A 20,597-nucleotide genomic window follows, 5' to 3' on the forward strand; every position below is an offset into this window, starting at 1 on the left:
TTTTGAAAGCCATCAGAGGGCTTTAAAGTTCAGCAGCAGTTTTCAAATTTTACCCTCAAAGTATACAAAATGATATTCAAAATGTTTGTTAACCCTTTAGGTGTTTCACAGAAATAGCAGCAAAGTGAAGGAGAAAATTCTAAATTTCCATTTTTTACACTAACATGTTCCTGTAGACCCAGTTTTTGAATTTATACAAGGGGTAAAAGAAGAAAATGCCCCCAAAATGTGTAACCCAATTTCTCTCGAGTAATGAAATACCTCATGTGAACGTAAAGTGCTCTGTTTGTGCACTAGAGGGCTCAGAAACAACAATGGTATTTTGGAGAGTGAATTTAGCTTAAATGGTTTTTAGGGGGCATGTCACGTTTAGGAAGCCTCTATGGTTCCATAACAGCAAAAAACACCACTTGACATACTATTTTTGAAACTACACACCTCAAGGCACGTAACAAGGGGTACAGTGAGCCTTGACACCCCACAGGTGTTTAACGACTTTTCATTAAATTTGAATGTGTAAATAAAAAATAAAAAAATTCACTAAAATGCTTTTTTCCCCAAAATTTACCATTTTTACAAGAGTTAATAGGAGAATGTGCCCCCCAAAATGTGTAACCCCATCTCTTCTGAGTATGGAAATACCCCATGTGTTGATGTAAAGTGTTCTGCGGGTGTACTACAATGCTCAGAAGAGAAGGCGTCCCATTTGGCTTTTTGAAAGCAAATTTAGCTGAAATGGTTTTTGGGGAGCATGACTCATTTAGGAAGCCCATATAGTTCCATAACAGCAAAAAATCCCCCACATGGCACACTATTTTGGAAACCCCCCTCCAGGCACGTAACAAGGGGTACAGTGAGCCTTAACACCCCACAGGTGTTTGACGATATTTCGTTAAAGTTGGATGTGGAAATCAAAAAAAAATTTTTTCATTAAAATGCATTTTCCCCCCAAATTTACCACTGTATAAGTGGTAATAGGAGAAAATTCCCCCCAAAATTTGTAACCCCGTATCTTCTGAGTATGGAAATACCCCATATGTGAATGTAAAGTGCTCTGCGGCGAACTACAATGTTCGGAAGAGAAGGAGCTTTTGGTGAGAGAGTTTGGTTAGAATGGAAGTCGGGGGGCCATGTGCGTTTACAAAGCCCCCATGCTACCAGAACAGTGGACCCCCCACCTGACCCCATTTTGGAAACTACACCCCTCACAGAATGTAATAAGAGGGGCAGTGAGCATTTACACCCCACAGGTGTTTGATAGACTATTGAAACAGTGGGCTGTGCAAATGAAAAATTCGATTTTTAATTTTCACGGACCACTGTTATAAAAATCTGTCAGACACCTGTGGGGTATAAATGCTTACTGCACCCATTACTATGTTATGTGAGGTGTGTAGTTCCAAAATGGGGTCACATGTGGGGGGAGGCTCCCCATTCTGGCACCATGGGGGCTTTGTAAACACACATGGCCTTCAATTCCAGCCAAATTCTCTCTCCAAATGCTCAATGGCGCTTCTTCTCTTCTGAGCATTGTAGTGCGCCACCAGAGCACTCTACATCCACATATGGGGTATTTATATACTCAGGAAATAAGCACCCCAAAATTTGTAAACCCATTTCTTCTATTACCCCTTGTGCAAATAAAAAATTTGGGATAACACCAGCATTTTAGTGAAAAAATAAATATTTTTCATTTTCAACAAAAATTCTTCAAACACCTGTGGGTAGTTAAGGCTCACTATACCCCTTGTTACATTCCATGAGGGGTGTAGTTTCCAAAATGGGGTGACATGTGGGTGTTTTTCTTTTGTTTATATCAGAACCGCTGTAACGACCAGCCACCCCTGTGCAAATCACCTGAAATGTAAATGGTGCTTTCACTTCGGAGTCTTGTTGTGCGCCCACAGAGCATTTTATGTCCACATATGGGGTATTTCCGGACTCTCATTTCACATTTTAGGGGTCTTTTTCTCCTTTTACCTCTTGTGAAAATAAAAAGTATGGGGCAACATCAGCATGTTAGTGTAAAAAATTACATTTTTACAATAACATGCTGGAGTAGACCCAAACTTTACATTTTCTTAAGGGGTAAAAGGAGAAAAAGCCCCCAAAAATGTGTTAGGCAATTTCTCCCAAGTATAGAGATACCCCATATGTGACCCTAAACTGTTGCCTTGAAATATGTCAGGGCTCCAGAGTGAGGGAACACCATGCGCATTTGAGGCCTGAATTATGGATTTGCATAGGGGTATTTTATGCCAGTGATTCCCAAACAGGGTGTCTCCAGCTGTTTCTAAACTCCCAGCATGCCTTGATAGTCAGTGGCTGTCTGGAAATACTGGGAGTTGTTGTTTTGCAACAGCAGGAGGCTCCGTTTTAGAAACTGTGCCATACCAGATGTTTTTCATTTTAATGGGGGGGGCGGAGGTAACTGTGTAGGAGCATGTGTATATGTAGTGTTTTACCCTTTATTATGTGTTAGTGTAGTGTTTTTAGAGTACATTCAAACGGGCAGGGGTTCACAGCAAGTTTACCGCTGGGAGTTTGAGCTGCAGCGGAAAATTTGCTGCATCTAAAACTTGCAGCAAGAAACTCACTGTAAACCCGCTCGTGTGACTGTACCCTGTACATTCACATGGGGGGGGGGGGGGGGGGTGTAGTGGTGTCCAAACTGTAGCCCTCCAGATGTTGCAAAACTTCAACTCCAAGCATGCCCAGACTGCCCAGGCATGCTGGGAGTTGTAGTTCGGCAACATCTGAAGGGCCAGATGTTACAGAACTACAACTTCCAGCATTCCTGGACTGTATGGGTATGCTGAGAGTTGTAGTTTTGCAACATCTGGAAGAGCACAGATTGGAGACCACTGCACAGTGGTCTCCAAACTGTGGCCCTCCAGTTGTTGCAAAACTACAACAAACTGCATGCCCGGACAGCCAAATGCTGTCTGGGCATGCTGGGAGTTGGTTTTCAAACTCCTAGAAGCAGCAGTGAACATCAGTGATGATCTTCACTGCTGCCTCTGCATCCTCCACTTGCCTTTAACCGCTGCGTCCTCCACCTGCCTGCTGCCGATCCCCCGTTCCCCGCTGCCATCACTTGACCTGTGTTATGTCCCTACCGCAGCTCTCATCTTCCCCTGCTCTGTCCGGACTTCTAGGGGCAGGCTGAGCAGGGGAAATGAACTTTAACCCCCCCCCCAGTCAGCTGAGACACTGTGATTGGTCCACCCATAGCAGTGATCGCTGACCAGGACAGATGATCGTGGGGGGGGGGGGGGGGGGGGTTACAGAAGTTTTCCCCCGCTGTTACAGCGGGACTTCTGCCAGTTAAACCGTGCAATGCTGCGCATCGCCAGGTTAACTGAATGACTTATATAAACATCATAATGCGCGAACTACCAGAATATCATGACGTTGATATGTCATTCTGCGGGAATGGATTACAGTTGTTATGTTTAAACTGTGCTCCAGCTTAAATGTAATGGTTTCCATTAGACTCTGTTCAGACTAATAGAATAAAGTGAGAATGGATTTTATTCTAATTGTTTATAACTAATTGTGTGTGTGTGTGTGTGTGTGTGTATATATATAATATATATATATATATATATATATATATATATATATATATATATATATATATATATATATATATATATATATATATATAATTATAATATCATATATAATAAACTATAACTCAATGGCCCTCATATTTACTATTGCAAACCCGACATGTTTGTTTTGTCGGGTTGTGCGCCAGATTCTGTTACATTGCAACCGAAATTCTGTCTTCGCCAGATTTTGTGCCAGAATAAAAAAAAAATAAACCACTAACTCTCCATTTTGCTTAGAAAACCCCGAAAAAGGGGCGTGGTCACCGGGAAAAGGGGGTGTCATCTCCAAAAGGGGCGTGTTCCCGACATTTTTGCAAAAAACATATTTACTAAGGTTTCCACATAAAATGTGGTGCATTTGATTTGAGGAAAACCAGACAGATCAGAGAATGTGTAAAAAAAAATGTAGGGAAACCTTAGTAAATACCGTGGAAAATAAATTGTAGGGAATTAAAACCCACAAAGAAACCTACACAACACTCAGTAAATAAGGACCAATGTCTGTATGTATGTTCCACAAAAACGTCCAAACGGCTAAAGATATTAACATGAAACTTGGCACATGTTACTTACATGTCAACAACAAACATAGGATAGGTGATTCACCCTTACTCACCCCCATTTGCCAGGGTTAGGGTTTATGTTTAAAGTCTAATACAAGTCTATGGGAAATATATGTTACTTCATAACTTCCAAATGGCTGGAGATATTTCAATAATACTTGGTCACATGTTACTTATATGTCATCTTAAAATATAGGATAGTTAATTTAACCCTTAACTACCCCCATTTGTGAGGGTCGAGGTTTTTGTTTAAAGTCCCATGCAAATCAAAACTTCCATACGGCTGGACATATTTCAATACCTGGTACGGGTCGACATAGGAGGACCGGCATAGGAGGACTGGATAGGAGGTCAGAATATGAGGACTAGATATGACGGGATAGGAGGTCAGAATATGAGGACGAGATATGACGGGATAGGAGGTCGGGATATGAGGACGAGATATGACTGGATAGGAGGTCGGGATATGAGGACAGGATGTGGGGTCGGGATATGACAACAATATATGAGGACGGGATATGAAGTCAAAAGCTTCCGCCTTTGTTTATTTACCTCCCCAATAAGGATAAGAAAGGAAAAACCAGGCAACGCCGGGTATTAAGCTAGTATACTATAAATGAAGTTATAATTTGTCATATACTATGTAGTTATGCCTTATGACTGATACTACTACAGGCATGCTGAAGGCAAACGTTTTAGAAACATATGTCTTCTCTCCACAAGAGTACATAACCTTTAGAATTCAGTGACAATGTATTGTATCTTGTAGGAAAATCAAGAGGAAGACTCTAGACTACAAAACTATGAAACAGCAGACTGGAGAATGGTTTGATGACCTAAAAGCAAAGCGATTTTTAGAATACCCCAATGCTACAGATCTTCTTCAGGGTGTTTTACATGAGGAACCCAAATCTGGTGATTTTTTTATTTATTTATTTTTTTAAATAAATAAGGATTGTTTATTTCATTGTATATAAAAAAAAAAAAAAAAAAAAAAAAAGGTTTGTTTTGCCATGTGTTAGTTATTCATTTTTGGATTATTATTATTTTCATTTTTTCAAAGGAATATACAAATGAATTTGTCTAGCCAGATCTTGTTTTAACACCCCTGTAACGAGCGCCCCTGCGGTCCGGCATCCTGGCGGCCACAGGCGTTCTCCTCTGCCCCCCCCCCCCCTCGTGTGCTGCGGTCCGCATCCAGGATTGCGGACACCCCCTTGTCTCTTACCCCTACTCACCTCTCCATACTCCGATGCTCTGGTTGCCTGCATGCCGGCTCTCTAAGATTTAAAGGGCCAGCGTGCCAGTAATTGACCTTGTTCCTGTGCCGCTAGCCTCTGACCACCTTGCTTTGTCCCCGGCCATGCTCCTGTGCCACCTACCCTGACCTTTTGCCTGTCCCGACTAAGAGTTTGCCTGTTCCTTTCTGTGTCACGCCATACCTCGGCAGCCTGTGTGGACGAGTCTTATCAGGGGGATCGACCTGAGAATTCGTTCCCTGGTACGGCCCACACCTTCATCCACACAGGTCCAACGGAATCACTTCTCCATCACCAGCTGTTACAACCCCCACTTATTAATTTCAATAGTTATAGCAACTATTTTGTCAAAAATACTCATGTAATTTATATATTGATATATTTTATAGAAATATTTAATGCTTTCCTAGATTTTTTTTTTTTAGTTTGTATTCCTAATATGCATAGTTGAAAACATATATGTTGCTACACATTAGTCATTAGTAAGTCACTGTTAAAATATGAAATATTCCTGCTGCATTTAAAATCATGATGGCTTCCTTGAAAACTCATACTCCTTTAGGGTACGTTCAGACGAGCGGATTTGCTGCTGATTTTATGCTGCAGATCTGCCGCTGAAGGACTTCTATACGCCGCGCATGCGTGGTGTTCTCGCACACATCACGGCCGCTCCCCCTGCTCAATGAGCTGCCGCGATGTGCAAGTAGCTTCGAGCAGGCACATGTAAATCCAGCATATAGGATGTCCTTTAGCGGCGGATCCGCAGTTAAATATGCTGTGCAAATCCGCTCGTCTGAACGCACCCTAAGAAGGTGTCTAGTAGAATAAATTGCACCAAAACTTTAGAAAAAACAACAATAATTCTGCCCCTATGTCCTTCCATTTAGTATGACTGTTATGCCACATTCACATGACTGAAATTCTGCACGGAATTCAGCCAAAATTCATTGCCCATTAACTTTAATGGGATTCTGCAATGTCCTTCACACAGCAGAATTTCTGCTGTGGAATGATTGAAAAAGAAATTCCAATTTCTACGGTCCAAAAAATATTCAGCAGCCTTTGGTTGCTGAATCCCATTGAAGTCAATGGGGCTTGATTTCTGCCGAATTTTTATGGAATTTGTGAGGAATGCATGCACATAAACGTTGACTATTCTATTTAAAAAGTATATCTTTTTACTGAGCTGTGGAATTATGCGGAATTCGTGCGGACATTTCCCCACTAATTCCACACCAATTCTGCAAATGTTAAAAACTGTGGAATTCTGCAGAAAATCAATGGGGATGCAGAATTCATGCAGATACTCAGAGTTTATGTATTGTGAAAAAAAAAAAAACAGGCATTTTGTAACTTTTGGGGGCTTACAATTAAAATGATACCTTTGCACAAAAATTTGTAGGTTTAAAATGTCCTCTTCTGACCCCTATAACTTTTTTTTTAATTTTACCATATTTGGGGCGGTATGAGGGCTCATTTTGTGCGCCATAATCTGGCGTTTTCATCTGTACGATTTTTGTTTTGTTGGGACTTTTTGATTGGGTTTTTATAAATTATTATTTTTTTGAGTATTCAAAGTGACCAAAAATGCCCAGTTTTTGACTTTATTTTACGTATACGCCATTGTATACGTTTTTTTTTAAACGTATACGCCATTGACCGTGCGGTTTAATTAGTTATATTTTTATAGTTCGGACATTTACACATGCGGCAATACCACATATGTTTATTTTTTTGTTTTTATATTTTTCATATGGAATTTGGGAAAAGGGGGGGGGGGTGATTAAAACTTTTAACAAGGAACTTTTTTTTTTTACACTTTTTTTTTTTTAATCCCCTTAGGGGACTTGTAGGAGGAATGATTAATTACTCATACAGATCATTGTAGTTCCATAGAACCACATTGATCTGTGTGCTCTGCACTCGATTGATAAAGCTTGGTCCTGCCAGGCTTTATCATTCTCAGAGCCGCAGCTGGCACCCCATTGGACCACCAGAGAGAATTTACAGGTTTACAGCAGCGATCTAAAAGGTTAATAGCCGGCCACGGCGATCGCCGCATGTTAGCTATTCACGCCGGTCCTCAGTTAAAAGTATCAGCTGAAGGCTGGCCGGTATGGCGCGAGCTCGAGTCAGGAGCCCGTGCGATACCCCGTTAATGGCACAAGGACGTGTATACACATCTTTGGTCGTTAACCAGTTAAATACAGCAGGACCCCGGACCACAGATAACAGTAGACGGGACCTTTCCAATTCAGATGAATTGGAGATGCTACTGAGCAGTTTCTTTGACCTTTTTAGAGGTCTTTTAGAGTGCTGTGGTGAATGGTGGTTGATCCAGTGTTATCTCCATACTGGTGTCCCCTTTCACTGTAGGCCTGTCTGGGCTTAGTAGAAAGACATTGCTGGAAAACAATATGTACAGGACAGGAGGTCTCAGCTTAGTCTTGGGCCTAGTGGCCCGAAGGGAAACTGCAAGAATATATAAAATATAATAGTAACATAGAAAATTAAAAATAAAATTGCCAAAAATTCTTAATAATGTATTACGTAAACATTACATAATAAACCTAATTTAAATTTTTTTATAAAAATTAAAATTGACTACTTGTAGAGACATCACACGTTTTGATCGGTCGGGGTGTTTAGACGATGATTGTCTTCTAAAACTAGTGAAGAAGAGCATGCTACATGAGACAAACTTACAATAGAAGTCTATAGGGTTGTTGCGGTTAGTTGCATTTTTCTCCCTACTCATTTAACAATTTGTCGGGGTCTAAACACTCAAAGGGTATGTTAATATGGCGGAATGTCCGTGTGAAATTTTGCTGCACTGTACACAGTGCGGAAGTTCCACAGCAGATGCTTTTGCTGCAGAAATCCTGTTTCTGGTGTCACAAGAAAGAATAGACTTGGCTATGAAGATGGTGCAGTTTGTAGCAGTCTAACCGCCTGCCGGATTATTAAAATTGTTTTCTATGAAACCCAGTCAAATAATGACTGATCAAAACTTTTTTGACACTTCTCTAGAACATAGTGAAGGTTTTTATTAAAGTGACAAGTACACTTTAAACAATAAATAATTTTTGATGAAACCTTTCCTTTTAAACCTTTGAAATTAAAACAATTATTTAAAAAGCATTACACTTTTTGTAGTGATAGAATCCAATATGATATATCAAACTATAACTTAAACTGTCCCCACCCTACCATAGTTGTAATAGAAGAACCTGGTTAAAGAGAATTTGTCATCAGAATCACCCGCACTAACCTGTTAGAACAGGGTTATAGTCCGAGAGACTCTGATGAAAATCATACTTACTGATTTTCTGTCCATGGCTCCATGCTTCAGTAATCCTGGTCTTCCGGATATGGTAATTAACCTGCTTGATGCGCTGGGCGTATTCCTAACCCTTCATGCATTGGAATGTCCAGTGTTTTAGAGCCCGGGATTACCAAAGAATGGAACCATGGACAGAAGATCGGTAAGTATGATTTTCTTCAGTGTCACCTGGACTATAACCCTCTACCAACACGTTATTGCGGCTGACATTCTTGGCAAACAGAATATTTAACATTATGTACTCATGTCCTATATTTTAAAGTTATTCAGAAATGTGGATGCATTTAACTAATCCATGGATTCCAATTCTTCTGAAACATAGCTTTACACTATCTGTAAAAGTTCAAAGATAAAATGAAAGCTGGTGTTTTCCAAATTGCATCTGTGCGGTCAAATCACTTTCTCCCATTCTTCACTTATTCATTAAGGGTAGGGTCACGCGTAATTGATCCGCAGCGTGTTTTACGCTGCAGATCCACCGGTGACGTGACCCATTTTGTGCCTCCAGCTGTTGCCACTCTCGTTCCCCTGCCTCGCTCCCCCCTGTCCTGCTCGCAGTGGCGATCAGCCGCTATGAGCAGCCACACAGAGGTCCTGTGAGTCGGTGAGTGCACTCTGACAGCACAGAGCAGCTGCAATGTCTGAGTACACTGCACATTTCTTTGTAATTACATGTACACTGCACATGGCCTCAACTCAGACATCCTGGAGAAGCTGCAATGTCTGAGTACACTGTACCACGAAGTCAGAGTGCACTCTCCGACTCACAGGCCCCCTGTGTGGCTGCTTGTAGCGGCAGATTGCCACTGTGAGGAGGCCAGGGGCGGAACGAGGCAGGGGAACGGGGGTGGCAACCGCTGGAGGCACAAAATGGGTCGGGTCACTGGTGGATCTGCAGCGTAAAATACGCTGCGGATCCATTACGTGTGACCCTACCCTAAAGGGGTGTTTCGGGTTTAACTAACTTTTAACCCCTTAAGGACCAAGCCCATTTTAACCTTAAGGACCAGGCCAATTTTATTTTTGCATTTTCGTTTTTTCCTCCTTGCCTTCTAAAATCCAGAACTCTTTTTTCTTATATTTCCATCTACAGACCCATATAAGGGCTTGTCTTTTGCGTGACCAATTGTACTTCGTAATGAAACAAAAAAATGTTTTACCATAAAATGTACGGCGAACCCCAAAAAAATTATTTTATAGGGAGAAAATTTTAATGAAAACCACAATTTTGCACATTTTGGAGGATTTTGTTTTCACACTGTACACTTTGCGATAAAAATGACGTGTTCTTTATTCTGTGGGTCAATACAATTAAAATGATACCCGTAGCTAGATACCCGTTTTGGCCTTAAGGACTCAGACAATTAAATTTTTACGTTTTCATTTTTTCCTCCTCGCCTTCTAAAAATCATAACTCTTTTATATTTTCATCCACAGACTAGTATGAGGGCTTGTTTTTTGCGCGACCAGTTGTCCTTTGTAATTACATAACTCATTATATCATAAAATGTATGGCGCAACCAAAAAACACTATTTTTGTGGGGAAATTAAAAAGAAAAACGCAATTTTGCTAATTTTGGAAGGTTTCGTTTTCACGCCGTACAATTTATGGTAAAAATGACATGTGTTCTTTATTCTGAGGGTCAATACAATTAAAATGATACCCATTATTACATACTTTTCTATTATTGTTGTGCTTAAAAAAAAATCACAAACTTTTTAACCAAATTAGTACGTTTATAATCCCTTTATTTTGATGACCTATAACTTTTTTATTTTTCCGTATAAGCGGCGGTATGAGTGCTAATTTTTTGCGCCATAATCTGTACTTTTTTTTGATACCACAATTGCATATAAAAAACTTTTAATAACATTTTTTTATAATTTTTTTAAATAAAATGTATTAAAAAAGTAGCAATTTTGGCCTTTTTTTTTTTCGTTCACGCCGTTCACCGTACGGGATCATTAACATTTTATTTTAATAGTTCGGACATTTACGCATGCGGTGATACCAAATATGTCTATAAAATTTATTTTTTACGCTTTTTGGGGGTAAAATAGGAAAAAACGGACGTTTTACTTTTTTATTGGGGGAGGGGATTTTAACTTTTTTTTTAACTTTTACATTTTTTAACATTTTTTTTTACACTTGAATAGTCCCCATAGGGGACTATTCATAGCAATACCATGATTGCTAATACTGATCTGTTCTATGTATAGGACATAGAACAGATCAGCATTATCGGTCATCTTCTGCTCTGGTCTGCTCGATCTCAGACCAGAGCAGGAGACGCCTGGAGCTGGAAGGAGGAAGGTGAGGGGACCTCCGAGCGGCGTTCTGAATGATCGGATCCCCGCAGCAGCGCTGCGGGCGATCCGATCATTCATTGAAATCGCGCACTGCCGCAGATGCCGGGATCTGTATTGATCCCGGCACCTGAGGGGTTAATGGCAGACATCCGTGAGATCGCGGGCATCGGCCATTGCCGGCGGGTCCCTGGCTGCGATCAGCAGCCGGGATCAGCCGCGCATGACACGGGCATCGCTCCGATGCCCGCGGTTATGCACAGGACGTAAATGTACGTCCTGGTGCGTTAAGTACCACCGCACCAGGACGTACATTTACGTCCTGCATCCTTAAGGGGTTAAATAAAATGTGACAAAGTTGAATGCCGTGTCTAAAGTGAAAGTAAATCATTTCCGGTTAGCTCAGGGGGCTGTTCAGGATGTCCGCTGCAAAATCGCGGCATCCCGAACAGCTGTGACACAGCAGGAGGGTCCCTTACCTTGCCTCCTGGTGTCCGATCGCCGAATGACTGCTCAGTGCCTGAGATCCAGGCATGAGCAGTCAAGCAGCAGAATTATTGATCAATCATTTCCTATGAGAAACCATTGAACAATGTAAAAGATCAGTGTGTGCAGTGTTATAGCCCCCTATGGGAGCTATAACACTGCAAAAAAAAAAAAGTGTCAAAAAGTGAATAAAGATCATTTAACCCTTTCCCTAATAAAAGTTTGAATTATCGGGGGGGGCGTGTCCTGCAGTGCATGGCGGCGGTCGCATAAACCTTGTGCTCCGCTGCAGCCCAGGCCTAATAGCGGCTAAACAGCATTGATCCTGAGCATATCGCTACGGCAATTGTGCCCACCGGTACCTGAACTATCGGGGCACCTGATGATGACCCGGAGGCGAGGGAAAAAGAGCCCACTGAAGCTCACGGCGTTCTTTCCTGCTGCAGAGGCCTCACAAGATGGCGCGGCTCTGTGCGGGTCAGCGTCTCCGGCTACTGGAAGTACCTCACCAGCGTCTTTATCCTCTCAGACGGGCTGCGCCCTGGAGGCTTCTCCTTCAACTCCTCCGATTCTCCTGACAGGCTGGTCGCCTTCGGTGCAGCAGGACCCACAGGTACCGTTTTCCCCGATCTCCTCCAAGCCACCGGGAGCGGGGACCCTGCATACTAGAGGCCCAGGAGGCCCTGATGGGAGCTCTTCGTCGGCGGCCCTAACTGAACCTATTATGAGGGGGCTTCTCGCTGAGTTACATACCTCCATTCAGGGTGACATTAAGGCAGCCGTGTCCAATATACAGCATGAGATCTCCTCTCTTGGTCACCGCACATCGCACATTGAGAACAAGATGGCGGAACTCACCTCTTCTCATAATGAAGTAGTGGACCTAGCTAATGGCCTGGAGGATGAGGTTGCCGCTCTTCAACTTAAGATAGCTGATATGGAGGACAGGTCTCGCCGAAACAATTTAAGGGTGAGAGGGGTGCCGGAGTCTGTGAAAACGGAGGACCTCAACACCTTCCTAACGGATTATTTTGCATTGTTGCTGCCTCAGGCTTCCACCCTAGATCTGCTAATGGACAGAGTCCACAGGCTCCCTAAGCCCAAAACCCTACCTGCTGCTACACCAAGGGATGTGATTCTGCGCCTTCACTTTTACCATATTAAGGAGCAATTGATGCTGGTGGCGCGCTCCTCACCCTCCCTACCAGATGGGTATTCGGGACTCCAACTTTACACGGATCTATCTGCTGCCACTCTAGCCAGGAGACGTGAGTTCAGTGCAGGGACTAAAGCTCTCAGAGAAAAAGGGATCCCTTATAAATGGGGATTCCCTGTGAAATTGATTATCACCAATAAGGGGTCCAAACATGTGGTCTCTTCCCCGGAGACCCTTTTGCAACTGTGTGCGGAATGGAACTTGCCTGTTGATCTGACTGCTCAGAAGTCCCTGGACATACCACATGCTGCAAAGATAGCTGAGGAATGGAAGGTTGTCTCCCACCGCAAGAAAAAAATCAAGACATGAACTGTTCCTCTGCCTTTAGACAGGCCTGTCCGACTTGTCTCACTGGCTTGCGACTGGGGTATCCTTCCCCATCTTTTGGGTTACTTATCCTCTTAGTGCTCTGGATAATCTTCCTGAATGTTTAAACATTCGGCCTAACTGCAGTCGAATGTACTTACCTACCCCCATTAAGACCTACCACATGGTCTTTACTACTGCTTGCTCAATTTATCTGTTCTTTGTTGTTCGTTCTGTTTACTTGTTTTCTGTCCCGTTGGTCCTCCATCACTTACTTTCTCTGATAATGGATATGAGAGGCTCCTCTTGCGAGCTGCTAAGTGTAGATGTATCCTCTTCGACGGGAGTACCTGCTCCTTTTCAGTTTACTGTGCTAATGGTTCTGCTTTGCGTTGATGTATACTTTAATTATGGTTATTAAGGTTGTGTCTATGAATGTGCGGGGTCTTAACTCACCGTATAAAAGGTCTCTGGTGTGGAGGGAAGCTAGACGCCTGGCGGCCGATATCCTCTGTATACAAGAATCCCATTTATTAGCCCTAGATGCCCATAGACTCCAAAATAAGAGATATCCACATATCTATCAAGCGCATGCTGTTCACAAGAAGGGAGGAGTGGCGATTGCATTTAAGAACACCCTGACGGTTACTGTCCAGCACTCTGTGATAGATGATAGAGGTCGTTTTATAATTATTGTGTGCTTACTAAACAATGTTCAATATACCTTAGGCTCCTTATATGCGCCTAATGCGAAACAGTGTACCTTCCTCAGGGCATTCTTGCGCAAATTGGAGTCCTTGAGAAGGGGACACTGCCTTCTGCTAGGAGATTTTAATATGACCATGTGGCCTAGTGTAGATTCTACTTCGCCCAGTTTGAAAAAAGAACCCACAGGTTTCTTCACTAGTGTGTCCCAAAATGACCTATATGATGTTTGGCGTATATCCCACCCCACGGAAAGGGACTTCACCTTCTTTTCTCATGTGCATAAGATATACACCAGAATAGATTACGCCCTTACCTCCCACTCTCTCCTCTCATTGGTTTCAGAGGCCCAAATTATGCCCATAGAATGGTCGGACCATTCCCCCATAAGCGTAACCATTAAAGAATCGCATAGCCCCCGCCCGACCTATATTTGGAGACTTAACCCACTAATACTCCATAATCCTGAATACTCTGAAGCGACCAAGTTGGCGGTTGATGCCTACTTCCGCATTAATGATACTGGTGATGTCACAGACCCCATGCTTTGGTGTGCGTTTAAGGCTACAATTAGGGGTCACTTTATTAGCCAAACAGCCTATGACAGGAAGCTCCGCCAGACCAAATCACTAGAACTCCAACAGCACCTTGCAGAATTACATAGGCGCAATAAGACCTCGTACTCTCCATCACTAGTAGGAGAAATTTCTCAGGTTAGTGCTACCCTACACTCCCTCTCTTTACACAGCTATGAGATGGCACTGAGAAGACTCAAAATGACATGGTATTGGCAGGGTAATAGATCTGGCTCTATACTGGCTAAACAACTTAAAAAACGTCAGGATAAGGGGAGAATCCCCTTCCTTACTAAATCTGATGGTTCTATAGTTACTGACCCTCAAAGTATAGCCAATTGTTTTGCAGATTTTTATAGCAAATTATACAATCTTCAACATGACATTGCTACTCCACAGCCTGATGAAGCAGTTATCTCTTCTTTTCTGTCCTCTATGTCCCTCCCCTCTCTGTCCGCGGACCAAGCATCTGATCTTTGCTCTCCCTTCTCCACAGAAGAAATTCTTGAATGTGTGCGTTCCCTCAAGCCCTCGAAGTCACCTGGCCCTGATGGTATTACAAATGAATTCTATAAGCGATTTGGCCCTTCCGTAGCTCCCTTTTTGACCAGAGCCTTTAACCGTATTAAGGAGAACGGTGTGCCCCCTAAGGAGATGTTGGATGCTCTGGTCATTACCATACCTAAACCTGGTAAGCCACTGGACTCTACCCTAAATTACAGACCAATTTCTCTCCTAAATAGTGATATTAAATTGTATGCCCTGGCTCTTGCTGCTAGGTTGAATAGGGTTTTGCCGGACCTAATTCACAGGGACCAGGTTTGCTTCGTCAAGGGTCGTCAAACGGTGGATGGTACGAGACGCTTTCTCGACATCATCACAAAAGCGCATTCCGATCGGACGCCTTCTCTCTTGCTATCCCTTGATGCGGAGAAGGCGTTCGATCGAGTGCACTGGGGATATTTGCGAAGTGTGCTGCGTAAGTTTGGTTTTCCCCACTCTTTGGAATCCGCCATTATGGCACTATATACGCTCCCATCTGCTAGAATTTACACGATGGGTACCCTTTCTAATAGTTTCTCACTTAGCAATGGGACAAGACAGGGGTGCCCACTATCCCCCCTTATATTTACCTTAGTTATGGAGCCGCTTGCTCAATCCATCAGGGACTCCCCAGACATTGCGGGCATTCAAATAGGTAAAGTAAATCACAGGATTGGCTTGTTTGCCGACGATGTTATCATTAGTCTCTCCAACCCCCTGAGCTCTTTAGGCCCAGTTATGGACATTATTGATGCCTTTAGCCGAGTTAGCTTTTATAAGATTAACCCCACAAAGTCGTGTATCTTACCATTGCAGATACCCACTGAGCAACAGAGAGTGCTACAAGCTAAATATCCCTTTCAATGGGTCACTGACCAAATTGCTTACCTAGGCATAGTCCTTACTGCGTTGCCTGATAAGACAATTGCTTCTAATTTTGCTGTTGTGCGGTCCCAGCTTACCAAAGAAATTGATAACTTCTCCAAGCTTCCTGTCTCATGGGCGGGACGTGTTGCCACTGCTAAGATGATGCTGCTCCCTAAAATTTTATATTTTTTTAGATGCCTGCCGATGATAGTGCCCGCCTCCTTCCTCTCACAACTACAGAGAATGCTCTTACGATTTATTTGGGATGGTAAGCACCCTAGGGTTGGTGCGAATATATTGTATCGCCCTGTGCATGAGGGGGGTATGGGGGTGCCAAACCTTAAAATGTACTATCACGCTGTTCTACTCGATCAGCTTAAAAAATGGTGGTGGCAGGACGCTCCCCCCCTGTGGGTAGATATTGAAGCTGCTGTCCTCAATGTTTCTAATTTTAATAACTTTCTCTGGGCATTGCGCTTTAACCCTACCTTTGCTCCCTCTTCTCCTTTCTCTACTATTGCGGCTGCTATCAGGTTGTGGAGTAAGGTGGCGCGAATTAAAAATCTTTGTCCACCTAGAGTGAAGGATATCCCTTTAGCTGCTATAGGAGACTATATTCTAGATATAGATTTTAAGCCCTGGATAGATGCGGGCATCCTCACTGTGGCATTGATTAGCGATGCTAATGGGTTGATGCCTTTCACTGATATTGTACGCATGTTCTCTATATCACAGAAAGACTTTTACAAATATTTGAGGCTTAGACATTTTTTGAGATCCCTCCCTTGGGATAGCTCTCGGCCTCGCACTGCGTATGAACATCATTTCCTGTGCAGGGACTCCTTTACTAGGGGTATCTCCCTTGCTTATGTAGCTTTGACTGAGGCGGAGGGGGAAATGGTCAGTACGTTTAAGTCCAGATGGGAGGAGGACCTGGCACGCAGATTCACAGCTGAGCAGTGGAGCTTTGTCTTTGACATGCACAAAAAATATTCTAAATGTGTTAACCATTTCGAAGCTTCTAGGAAGCTCCTATACCGATGGTACTACACGCCGGTTCGTCTGGCTAAAATATACCCTACCACCTCCCCAGTGTGTTGGCGATGTAACCGGGAAAGTGGTACCTTGCTACACGTGTGGTGGACTTGCCCGTTAATTGCACCTCTTTGGACCGAAATTAAAAAGCTATTGGACAACCTAGTGGATTGCCCCTTCTCATGGGGCCCAGAGAGTGCACTACTATTCCTGTCCCTAGAACAAGTTCCCCCGCATTATATGACCATTTTATATCATATTCTGACAGTGGTGAGGGCTCACATTGCTCGGAGGTGGAAGTCGACTGAGGTGCCGGGTCTTCCTGCCATTCTGGCGGAGGTGCATAGTAATCTCGTGTTGGAGGGATTGATAGCGAAGAGGTGTGGGGCCTCTAATAACCGTATAGCTACTCTGTCCCAGTGGACGGACAGTTGTTCGACCTCAATTAGGGTCGTAGATTAGCTAATTGTGTATGCACGATGTATCTCACTCTGATATGTGTATTATGATATGTGTATTATGATTATGATTGTATTGGTGGTCTCTCATTCCTTGTTTTATACTTTATATATTGAGGACCTTACTGTTGTTCTGTTGGTTCTGCTCCTTTAATAGGTGCATAACTGTACTGGTTTGTGTTATATGAAAATTTATAAATAAAGTTTAAAAAAAAAAAAAAGTTTGAATTATCCCCCTTTTCTGATTTAAAAAAAAACCCAGTTTAAAATAAAATAAAATTAAACCTATGTGGTATTGCCGCGTGTGAAAATGTCAGAATTATAAAAAATATATTGTTAATTAAACCACATACGCACAAAAAAATTCCAAAAGAATGTATTTTTGGTCACTTTTTATATCATGAAAAAATGAATAAAAATTGATCAATAAGTCCGATCAATGCAACTAAAGCTAAAAACTTCAGATCACGGTGCAAAAAATGAGCCCTCATACTGCCCGATACGGGGGAAAAATAAAAGTTATTGGGGTCAGAAGATGACAATTTTAAACGTATACATTTTCCTGCTTATAGTTATGATTTTTTCCAGAAGTACGACAAAATCAAACCTATAAATGTAGGGTATCATTTTAATCGTATGGACCTACAGAATAAAGATAAGGTGTCATTTTTACCGAAAAATGTACTGTGTAGAAACGGAAGCCCCCAAAAGTTACAAAAGGTGTCTTTTTATTTATTTATTTATTTTTTAAATCTTGTCTCACAATTATTTTTTTCCCATTTCGCCATAGAATTTTGAGTAAAATAACTGACGTCATTACAAAGTAGAATTAGTGGCGCAAAAAATAAGCCATCATATGGATTTTTGGGTGCAAAATTGAAAGAGTTATGATTTTTTTAAATTAAGCAGGAAAAATTTAAAATGGAAAAACCCTGGGTCCTTAAAGGGGTATTCCAGGAAAAAAGTTTTTTATATATATCAACAGGCTCCAGAAAGTTAAACAGATTTGGAAATTACTTCTATTAAAAAATCTTAATCCTTTCAGTACTTATGAGCTTCTGAAGTTAAGGTTGTTCTTTTCTGTCTAAATCCTCTCTGATTACACCTGTCTCGGAAACGCCCCGTTTAGGAGAGGTTTGCTATGGGGATTTGCTTCTAAACTGGGCATTTCCCGAGACAGGTGTCATCAGAGAGGATTTATACAGAAATGAACAACCTTAACTTCAGAAGCTTATAAGTACTGAAAGGATTAAGATTTTTTAATAGAAGTAATTTACACATCTGTTTAACTTTCTGGAGCCAGTTGATATATAATTTTTTTTTTCCTGGAATACCCCTTTAATGCACTTTCATTTTTTACTCCTTACCTTTTAAAAATCATAACCATATCAATTTTGCACCTAAAAATCCATATGATGGCCACCAATTCTACTTTGTAATCATTTTATTCAAAAATCTATGGCAAAACGGAAAGAAAAAAAACATTGTGCGACCAAATGGAAGAAAAACACAATTTTGTACATTTTGGGGGCTTCTATTTCTACACAGTACATTTTTCATTAAAATGACACTTTAGCTTTATTCTGTAGGTCCATACAATTAAAGGGGTTGTGCGCTGCCCTGCAGTTCGGAGCTCCACTCACAGCGTCCGGAAGTTCATTACTCCGAACGCTGTGTGCCGTGTTCGCGGCCGCCGGGCACAACGTCACGCCCGCCCCCTCTACCAAAGTCTATGGGAAGGGGGCGCGACCGCTGTCACGCCCCCTTCCCATAGACTTTCATTGAGGGGGCGGGCGAGACGTCACGAGGGGGCGGCTGAGACATCGAGGGGCGGTATGAGGGCTAATTTTTTTCGCCGTAATTTAAAGTTTTATTGGTACCATTTTTGTTTTGATCGGACTTTTTGATCGCTTTTTATTCATTTTATGTTATAAAAAGTGTACAAAAATATGCTTTTTTGGAATTGTTTTGCACGTACGCCATTGACCATGCAGTTTAACCCCTTAAGGACTCGTTTTTTGCGCATTCGTTTTTTTCTTCCTTACCTTTTAAAAATCATAACCCTTTCAATTTTCCACCTAAAAATTCATATTATGGCTTATTTTTTGCGTCACCAATTCTACTTTGCAGTGACATTAGTCATTTTACCCAAAAATTCACGGCAAAATGGAAAAAAAAATAATTGTGCGACAAAATCGAAGAAAACACGCCATTTTGTAACTTTTGGGGGCTTCCTTTTTTGCGCATTGCATATTTCGGTAAAAATGACACCTTATCATTATTCTGTAGGTCAATACAGTTAAAATGATAGCCTACTTATATAGGTTTGATTTTGTCGTACTTCTGGAAAAAATCATAACTACATGCAGGCAAATGTATACGTTTAAAAATGTCATCTTCTGACCCCTATAACTTTTTTATTTTTCCACTTACAGGGCGGTATGAGGACTCATTTTTTGCTCCGTGATCTGAAGTTTTTATCGGTAAAATTTTTGTTTTGATCACTCTTTGTTCATTTTTTAATGGTATAAAAAGTGACCAAAATACGCTTTCTTGGAATTTTTTATTTTTTTACTTGTACGCCATTGACCGTGCTGTTTAATTAATGATACATTTTTATAGCTCGGACATTAACGCACGCGGTGATACCACATATGTTTATTTTTATTTACACTGTTTTATTTTTTTTATGGGAAAAGGGGGGTGATTCAAACTTTTATTAGGGAAGGGGTTAAATGACCTTTATTAACCCCTTAAGGACCGGAGGTTTTTCCGTTTTTGCATTTTCGTTTTTTGCTCCTTGCCTTTAAAAAATCATAACTCTTTCAAATTTACACCTAAAAATCCATATGATGGCTTATTTTTTGCGCCACCAATTCTACTTTGTAATGACGTCAGTCATTTTGCCCAAAAATCTATGGTGAAGCGGGAAAAAAAATCATTGTGCGACAAAATTAAAAAAAAAACGCTGTTTTGTAACTTTTGGGGGCTTCCGTTTCTACGTAGTACATTTTTCGGTAAAAATGACACCTGATATGTATTCTGTAGGTCCATACGATTAAAATGATACCCTACTTATATAGGTTTGATTTTGTCGGACTTCTGGAAAAAATCATAACTACATGCAGGAAAATTAATACGTTTAAAATTGTCATCTTCTGACCCCTATAACTTTTTTATTTTTCCGTGTATGGGGCGGTATGAGGGCTCATTTTTTGCGCCGTGATCTGAAGTTTTTAACGGTACCATTTTTGCATTGATAGGACTTATTGATCGCTTTTTATTCATTTTTTCATGATATAAAAAGTGACCAAAAA

The 20,597-nt window shown here is 41.6% G+C and overlaps 1 protein-coding gene across 1 annotated transcript in view; it reads left to right on the forward strand.

The window, feature by feature from the left end:
• The window catches only part of LOC130362263 (uncharacterized), a 163,881-nt gene that overhangs the window by 45,670 nt on the left and 97,614 nt on the right, over positions 1-20,597 (forward strand). The window contains exon 2 of the mRNA XM_056566449.1: positions 4,950-5,095. Within this exon, the coding sequence (XP_056422424.1) occupies positions 4,984-5,095 (112 nt within the window). The 5' untranslated portion in view covers positions 4,950-4,983. The remainder of the gene's footprint in view (positions 1-4,949; positions 5,096-20,597) is intronic.

The sequence above is a fragment of the Hyla sarda genome, chromosome 3 (genome assembly GCF_029499605.1).
Source record: "Hyla sarda isolate aHylSar1 chromosome 3, aHylSar1.hap1, whole genome shotgun sequence".
Lineage (NCBI taxonomy): Eukaryota > Metazoa > Chordata > Amphibia > Anura > Hylidae > Hyla > Hyla sarda.